General features: G+C 33.3%; 1 protein-coding gene across 6 annotated transcripts in view; it reads right to left on the reverse strand.

The window, feature by feature from the left end:
- The window catches only part of LOC108373527 (polycomb protein PHO-like), a 189,550-nt gene that overhangs the window by 108,629 nt on the left and 71,988 nt on the right, over positions 1 to 8,933 (reverse strand). For all 6 annotated transcript variants that reach the window (XR_001848969.1, XM_017629448.1, XM_017629430.1 and 3 more), the window contains one exon: positions 4,704 to 5,205. Coding sequence is in view for 5 of the 6 variants with exons in the window: in XM_017629448.1 (XP_017484937.1) it covers positions 4,704 to 4,914 (211 nt within the window). In the remaining variant the exon portion in view is untranslated. The remainder of the gene's footprint in view (positions 1 to 4,703; positions 5,206 to 8,933) is intronic.

Genomic DNA, 8,933 nt, shown 5'->3' on the forward strand with positions numbered 1-8,933 from the left:
AAAAAGAAGTCTGATGAGGAGATGTGGTGATCTCCGAAATAGTGCTATAACTTCTACCGCTTAGACTTTGTTGCTTTTTCAATTTTTCCTAATAAACAATCGTGGTACAAAGCTCAATAAAAATATTAAGAATATCCAGTATGTTCTCTTTAGATTTCTTCAATATCTTCCCTTAAAAAAAGTAAATAAAACCCGTGGGTGTTATTTTCTTTCGCTTTATTTTGCAGGACCATCCCAATTATAATTTTGTATTTAAATCTGCAAGCCCATATTTACACACAATGAAATTATATATTTTAAACATCGCTCTAATTGCATAATTATAAATCCAGTACAAAAGTCTTGGAAGCAGCCGTCACAACCAAGACAGGTCTTTCTTCTATGACTTTTGCATGGTAAGAGCTCTCTTAAAACAGAGTGGTTATTTCTTTTATAATCATAACCTAATTTAAAAGAACTCAAAAAATCTAAAAATTACTTGTTGCAAAACTATAAATCCAAAAAAAATCCCAACGAAAATGAATAAAACATGAAAATATGTCTTTCTAATACTCTATTTGTGCTCCATTGACTTTGATTAACTGAAATACGGGCTTCCTCATACGTAGACATAATGTCTTCAGTAAAGCAGCAGCCAGTTTATGTCACTCTTGCAAAATCGCCAATTTAAGCCATATAACGTTTTCAAAATGGCGATTATCAGCATAAACTGTCTTCGCCAGCATTCCCCACGCATTCTCCATTGGATTGAGATAACGAGAGCACAAAGGTTCGAATATTGCTGCTTTCCAAGCAGCATTTTGTCTCCCTGCTTCTATGAATTGCAGCATTGTCGTGTTGAAAAACGCATTGTCTTTCATTGCACTCAATAATTGGTTTCAGATGTTATTACACCCTACAAAATCACATTTCCGCGACCGAAGTTCCGCCGGTAAAAAATGCATCGTTCTCGCCGTAAATGGTTCTAGTATCCATTCAATAGATTTGTACCATCCAGATTGATTTCTTTTCGTCTGAAAAGATAATCTAAACCAACTTCTTAATTCTTAATTTTAAGGTAAAATAACCATTTTAACAACTTGGAGAATTCTGTCAATTGCCATGCTTTTGCTAGCGAAATCCTCTCGAGCAGCTTTAGGATGTAGCAAAAGATGCGGAACCGTGATTATTTCACCATACTCGAGGTGCTAGTAACGTTTTAAGGCCCTCCAAATTGTTTGACGACCAACGGGATCTGAACATTTTGCTGTTAACTTGTGGCCAATTGTGATGAATTAATCTATACATAGTATAAAGGAATGTCGAGATTATTTGTACGCGGATTTTGACGAGATTTTCTCTAATATACTTTGTATCGACAGGAGAGTGACCTTTTTTACTTAGAATTTTAATAGGGTCGCCACCTCTCTAAAAAACTATAAGATCCGCACCGTTCGTTGGATTACAAAACATGAGGTGTCAAATGAAAGGCATGGGCCTCTAGAAGAATACAAATGTTTAATTTTTTTGAATAGGGTTACCACCTGTTGATAAAATTACTATATACAATCATAATAAGCGTAGGCATCAGTTCGGTACAGTCGCAGTCAAACGTTAAGGCTTGGCTTCTAGATGTGCAATAGTGGATTATTTTTCTGAGTAGGGTTGCTACCTAATAAAAAGTAAAACGATTTTCCCCGTTCGTTGGATTACAAAATGAGATATCAAATGAAAAGGCATGGCCTTCGCATGTACAAAAACTTTAATTTTTTTGAGCAGGGTTGCCACTTATTTTTAAATTACTATCTTCTATACATAGTTTAAAAGCATGTCGAGATTCTTTGAACACGCTATTCTCTAAAACTACTGAACGGATTTAGATGAGATTTTTTAAGTATAATCTGTATTGATAGGAATATTATCTTTAGTACTTTAAATTAGTATAGGGTTGTTACCTCTCTAAAATATTGTAAGATCCTCACTGTTCGTTGGATTACAAGATAGGTGTCAAATAAAAGGGCTCGGCGTTTAGATGTTCAATAATGTATTACTTTTTGAGGAGGGTTGCCACTTTTTAAAAATTAGAAGATATTCACCGTTTGTTGAACTAAAAACTGAGGTACCAAGTGAAAGGATATGGCCTCTACATTTGAAATAAGTTTTTTTTTGAATTGGGGCTGCCACCTATTTAAAATTTATGTATGTATAATACTCGAAGGCAATTTTTCTTAATGACTTTAGATTTTAGGTGTCAAATGAAAAGGCTTGACCTTCAGATTTGCAGTAAGGTTTTATTTTTCGAAGGGGGTTGCCACCTGTGCGAAAAATTAAAAAAATGTGGGTTGTTCGTTAGATTACAAGAAATGAGGTGTCAAATGAAAGAGCTTGGTCTCCAGATGCGCAATTATATATTATTTTTTTAGTAGGGTTGCAACCTGTTTAGTTGTCAATCACACCTTATTTAATATCTACACACTAGCGCATACGAGGCCGGCTAGTACCTTATAAATTACAAAACCGATTAGAAAGTTAATGATCGCAAAGTAAAAATAACGCAGTTTACAAAAAAACAAGTTTCTGCATATTAACCAATTCTCTATATCCCTATGTTATTCGACGCATTGAATGCGAATCCGGGTCATTTGAGGGTGAAATAGGACAAAAAATGTATTCAATAAAAAATAAAATATTTTGCTTTTGTTGTCGCTGAATCCGAATATGGAGGTGCCTTCATTCCTCACCCCAAGGTCGAATTCAAACAATTTTATTGAATTTTCAGGTTTATTCAATGAATTTTTCCCTACTTGACCTTCAAATGACCTCGAACCTGATGTGATGGAGGCTAACAATCCTCGGATTCGCATTCAGGGCGTCGAATAACATAGGGATATAGAGGTTTGGTTCAATATGCAGAAACTTTTTTTTTGTAAACCTGTGTAATTAATGTACCTTTTATTTGAAGTATGTACATAAAGTTCTATCGAGCCACATTTTTTGTTTGTCCATAGCTAAACGGTTGGTATTCTAGTCTTATGCAAAAATTTTCACTTCACATTTGACATCAGCAAGGCCGAAGAAAATAAACAAAAAAAGCTATTTTAAGCGCCCGCTTTTGGACACAAATTGTTCGTATTTAAATTTAGAATTTTTGCAGGAACTTAAGAGCACATCTCAAGGCTTATATAAACAACTAGAAGAACATAATTGGTTTGGAATTTGGCCTCTCAGTTAAATCAGCCCGTGCGTCATCCATATCACAATATTCTCATCGTACATACATATAGAGCATTTAAATTATGACCCTGAGGCTGACGTGAGTCGCATAACATGGAGATATAGGGAATTGGTTCAATATGCAGAAACTTTTATTATTTTGTAAACTGCGTTATATTTAGTTTGACATCATCAATTTTCTAATCGGTTTTGTAGTTTATAAGATATTAATACGTATTTTAAACTCTTATATTCTTCTTTGTTTTTTACTTGGCATGTTTGAAATCAGCGTAAAAAGTTCTATTGATTTGCATTGTTGGCTTTTTAATAGGTAAACGGTTGGTATTCTTATAAGCTCCAAAAGCATATTTATAAGCTAAAAAACAACAAAAACATTAATATAATGCCTTATAGTAAATGGATACAATAAATCAATACAATTACATTTGGTGATCAGCTGTTCGCATGGAAAACGAAACAAAAATGCCAATATGTTGGCAAATTCATTTTCATTATTTTGACATTTTCCGTCAAATATGACCTAATGAAATCCAGGCATATGAAAAGACATGCAGTATGGAGGAGAAAAATCGTATTACCACGCATGGATACATACCTTTGGGCATTCTTTCGTTGAGGCCCTAAAAACTTTGAAATCGCTCCAGGGTTTTATCCGTGTTTTTCAATATAATTCAAATATCACAGGATTTTGAGTACTATAGCTTAGCCAAGCAACAGCGTTAACCCGGATTAAGAACTATAGTCAATATGAATTAACACCTACAACTAATTTTCAAAATTAAAGAGAGTTGCGGACATTTTCGGTTACAAAACCGTAAAAATTGGCAGCTATTTTTTATTGCAAATTTGGTGGTCGCCGTAGTAGCCTGGTTAGAGGGGCGTACAACGACTAACTAAGACCCAGGTTTCATACCTGGTTTGGAAAACGTCCAAAAGATATGGAGTTTTTAAAGCTACTTTTAATTTATTTCTATTTGTTTACTTTGGTTTATTGTTTTTTTAGTTGTGTGTTTATTTTTTTATTTCGTATTTTTATTTTGTTAAACATATATTATTGTTTGATATATTTTTTTAGAATATTTTGTTTAATCTTATTCATTTTGTTTAAATTTTAGTATTATTGTTAAATCTTAGGCACTTATTTTGCGTAATTTTATTGTTTTTTTAATCAACACATTATGTTTATTTTTTTTAAGTTTATTTAATTAGTTTTAAGATAATTAAGGTTTTCCGAAACAAATATGTATTATATTAATAAACATATAAAAGAAATGAAAAAGTTAATAAAGTATTTGTGGCGGGCGTGGACTCACATCCCACGACCACAAGGAAAAAATATTTGCTGCGGCCGTTAGTCCGCAATAGTGCCGTTTGTCAGAGAACGATTAATTGCGCTGTTAATCCGGATTAACGTTGTCGTCAGTCTATGCTTTTTGGAATTATATTCTGCATATATGTAGATAATAATTTATATTTAAAAACTTATTTACCATCCTCGATATTTTGCAGCAAAATTTCCTGGCGATGTTTTCTTTTCGTATCACCCTCATCTTCGTATGGATCACCTCTGACTAGAATTCCAAATTGTGGATATCCAACACCGACCGTTGCTATATTAATATTTGCAAAGTGATCACTTTCGATTGCTTCTTCCATTGAATCCGCTGGTTCCACATCACACAATATATTTGACTGAGACATCCTGGCGAGAAGTATGTGACTATAGCCGTTTGAATTTTTCTTGCTCTTTAATCAGTAGTTGTTTTTGGAAAACCCTTGCGTTGTGTGATATCTTTGTAAGGTATGGTGAGTTTCCTAGTCACCACAAATTGGTTTTATTGCTACTATTTCTTCCGCACTTCACATCATTAGATGTATGTACATCAACTATATCAGCGAATTTCCTTTGATGTTAGTCCTCTTATTAATACCATATAATTCCTGAGTAGTTCACTTAATAATCAGCATATCTTTGGTTGTTGTTACGAAATGCTAGTAAAATAATACATTTTTATAATATTTATGAAACACTTACATCCGCACTCAGAGTTGTTTAATGACTATTTAGTGTGTTCCTCAGTAATGATTCATTAACAGCATTTAATGAACATTAAACTAAAGTAAAGAACAACCATTACTTAACTTTTCAACGAATGAATGATTATGGATTTCGTTTGTTTCAATAATATTGACTTTCGTTAACGTTGCTGTAAAGTCGTTGTGGCCCAGTGAGCAGGGCACTGGCGTGCCGTTCTTGAGATTGGTTAGTAGTTTGGTTTGTCTTTTAGGGCCAGTTTTTCAGTGCACAACCGTGGTTTAAACTAAGTTTAAACGCCCGATCTGGCTGGTTTAAATTAAGATTAGCAAATCAAATGTCAGCCAGCAGTTCAATTTAAACGCAGTTTACTTAATCTAAACTTAAACTGGCACTGAAAAACTGGCCCTTAGCAAACAGTTTCTAACAATTTAATGTAATTAAAAAATTAGTTTCTTTTTAAAACAATAATATCACAAATCAAAAAAAAATAAGTTAAACAAGAAAAAAATTAAATACGTCTCTAAAAATTTAAGAAAAAAAATAAATAAATAAAAAAAGGGAAAAGAAAATTTTCGTGACCCAGGACTCAAACTTGGATCTTTCGAATGGCAGGCCAGTGCTCTGCTCAATCAACCATTTCGACTGTTGAGGCAGCCCGCGCAAAATGATATAAATACTTATTTTTATATTTGATTTCAAACTGGAGGAAAAGAGTGAGTGATGCCACAAAAAACAGGGCCCCACTGTGGCCATACTGAAATTTTTCAATAACTAATAGGCCCATACGTTTTAACTCTTAGAGGAAACAATAATTAACAGATTTAACGATCATTAGTTAAGTGCCCGTTAGAGCTAATTTAATGAACTCGTTAGAGGAAACATTAATTATCAGATTTAACGATCATTAGTTAAGTTAGAGGTAATTTAATGAACGTTTCTGAGTGCGTTAGCTGAAAAAATACAATATTAACAAAAAATAATTAGTATGAGGTCAGTAATAGCAGTCGCAAGTAGTAGTATGTTACTGACACGAAATAATATATCTACCGAAAACAAAAAATATCTGCGCTACCCAAACAGGTTACTAGAACAACCGATATGAAAAAAGGAAGAAAAATGTTTTTACTGAGTCAAGTTTTCTCAAGTGGGCCACCCAAAGTTGACTTTTCGATTTTTTATATGTCATTGGCCGATTTTGAAAGTTAACATGGTGTACAATATTGACACCAACGCTTTTGAGCTAATTTTAAATTTTTCGACGAGTTATTTGCAAACAAATTTTTTTGCAGGCTTTACACTTTTTGCAATATTTGAGCAACCATTCATTCGATTTTTTGACGGCAATTAGAAAACTTATTGGGCAACAAAATAAAGTGGTCAGTTTGCAATATTTGTGGGCAACAAAGCAAAGTGGTCACTTTGTAATATTTCGATTTTGTTTTTACAACAATTTTTATTTTTATAATCAATTTAATTTTTTTTTACCAATTACTCACTTACTTTTTTCTAAGTATGTGAGAAGTTGGTAAAAAAAAATTAAATTGATTACAAAATTACAAATTTTTGTAAAAATCAAATCGAAATATTACAAACTGACCACTCTGTTTTGTTGCCCAATAAGTTTTCTAATTGCCGTCAAAAAATCTCGAATGAATGGTTGCTGAAATATTGCGAAAAGCGTAAAAGCCTGCATAAAAATTTGTTTGTAAATAACTCGTCGAAAAATTAAAATTAGCGCAAAAGTTCAATATTGCACACCATGTTAACTTTCAAAATCGGCCAATGACATATTAAAAATCGACTCGTCGGGACTGACATCCGACCATGATAAATCTCCACAAATATACTGGTTATTTTTTGCTTATTAGTCTTTTAGCATTTATAATGAAATGAAATGCCTGTGACCAGAAACTTTTCAATATTCTTCGTATTTTTCTGTTAGGATTTTTTCAGAAATTCTTCGTGTTCTATTCTTCGAGATCATATTGAACTTTTAGAGAAGCTTTCGGGATTTTCCGTGTTCTAGTTTACGAGATTTTTTCGGGATTATTCGCGTTTACCTTATCAGGATTTTTTCGCGATTATTTGGGTTTCTTCGTGTTTAGTTTTCTGTGATTTTCAGACTTTTCGGTTTGCCTTGTTTAACTTTTTTGGTCGTTTCGGACTATTTTGGAGATATTTTGGGACTTTTCGCAAAAATTTAGGTTTAAAAGAATATTAATTTTTGTATAAGCTTTCCTTTTTATTAATGTCCGATAAGATAAAAAACAAAACAGAAAAGTTATTTTCTGTTCAAAAATACATCAACCAAACTGTGGCACTTATTTTTGCCATGTAAAATATACAGCAAATGCCATTGTTGTTGCAGCGGCTACTAAACCACGCAAATGCCGCAAAATCTTTTTGCTTTTCAGCTTCCTTACACAACATACTTCAATAAAGTGCTCAGCTTAGCGTTTAGCTTTTCTGACTTTGTACATCGATGATGTGGGTTTTATTGTTGACATCATCCACCATTGTCGATGGTATTGAGATTTCGAAAATGTTACTACGGCATTAATATACATACTGTTAAATGAAGTAACAAAATATTAAACACAGCTTGTACACAGTGACACCTGTCAACGCATATAAGAGCTAAATAAACTTGTCATTCCATTATCGGCATTCTCGTGTTTCATTACAGTTATGGGACCCACGCGGTTTTTAATTTCTGCAAAGTTTTATTAAAAATAAAGATGGCTTCAAAGGGAAGAGAAAATTATGAGGATTGGGCGTTCGCAGTAGAAAATTTCCTCATCCTGGAAGGAATGCAAAAGTGTATTAGTACGGAAGGAACAGACTTCGACGCCAAGGCAAAGGCGAAAATAATTTTAACCATTGATCCGGATCTCGTATAAACGTGCATATAAAGACTGAAACAAGCGCAAAAAACTTGTGGTTAAAATTAAAAAGAATGTTCGATGACACTGGATTCTCGTGAAAAATTAGTCTTTTATTTATTTATTTATTGCAGTTATATGAAACAGACGTTCCTTACAGACTAGAGATAAAAATTTAGCTACTTAGACGATACATGTAAAACATAAAGCACTCTACAGTTTCGAAATCAAAGAAAAAATAAATAAACTTTTTGGAAGAGAGAAATCAAGGTCGATAGAATTCGAGATCGTGTTAAATTCGTTTAAAGCTCTTGAAATAGGAGCATTTCTGGCATACTCCGTTTTAAAATTTCCTCCATAAAACGGCAGAGGACTGCGAAGATTCCTTAGAGGAACATTGAAGTTGACCTGCTCTAGGAGCGTAGGGCAATCGATCACACCATTTATTAAGTTAAAGGTAAAAGTTAGAGATAGCAAAGATCTTCTGGCTTCCAGAGATTTAAGGTCTATTAATAGCAAACGAGACTTATACGATGGAATAGGCTCGCTGAAGTTAAGATTTCTGAGGGCAAATTTAAGAAAAACCTTCTGAACCCTTTCAATCCTATTAATTAGGTTTGAGTGGTATGGCCTCCAGATAAAAGAAGCATATTCTAACTTAGAACGAACAAAAGATGTGTATAACAATTTAAGTGTATAGGGGTCAGAGAACATTGAGCTCTGACGCCTGAGAAAACCAAGTACAGCGTAAGATTTAGAAATGATGTGACTGATATGACTGTTAAAAGACCAATTAGAGC

The sequence above is a fragment of the Rhagoletis zephyria genome, unplaced genomic scaffold (assembly GCF_001687245.7).
Source record: "Rhagoletis zephyria isolate East Lansing unplaced genomic scaffold, Rhagoletis_zephyria_1.1 Rzeph_scaffold_00082, whole genome shotgun sequence".
Classification (NCBI taxonomy): domain Eukaryota; kingdom Metazoa; phylum Arthropoda; class Insecta; order Diptera; family Tephritidae; genus Rhagoletis; species Rhagoletis zephyria.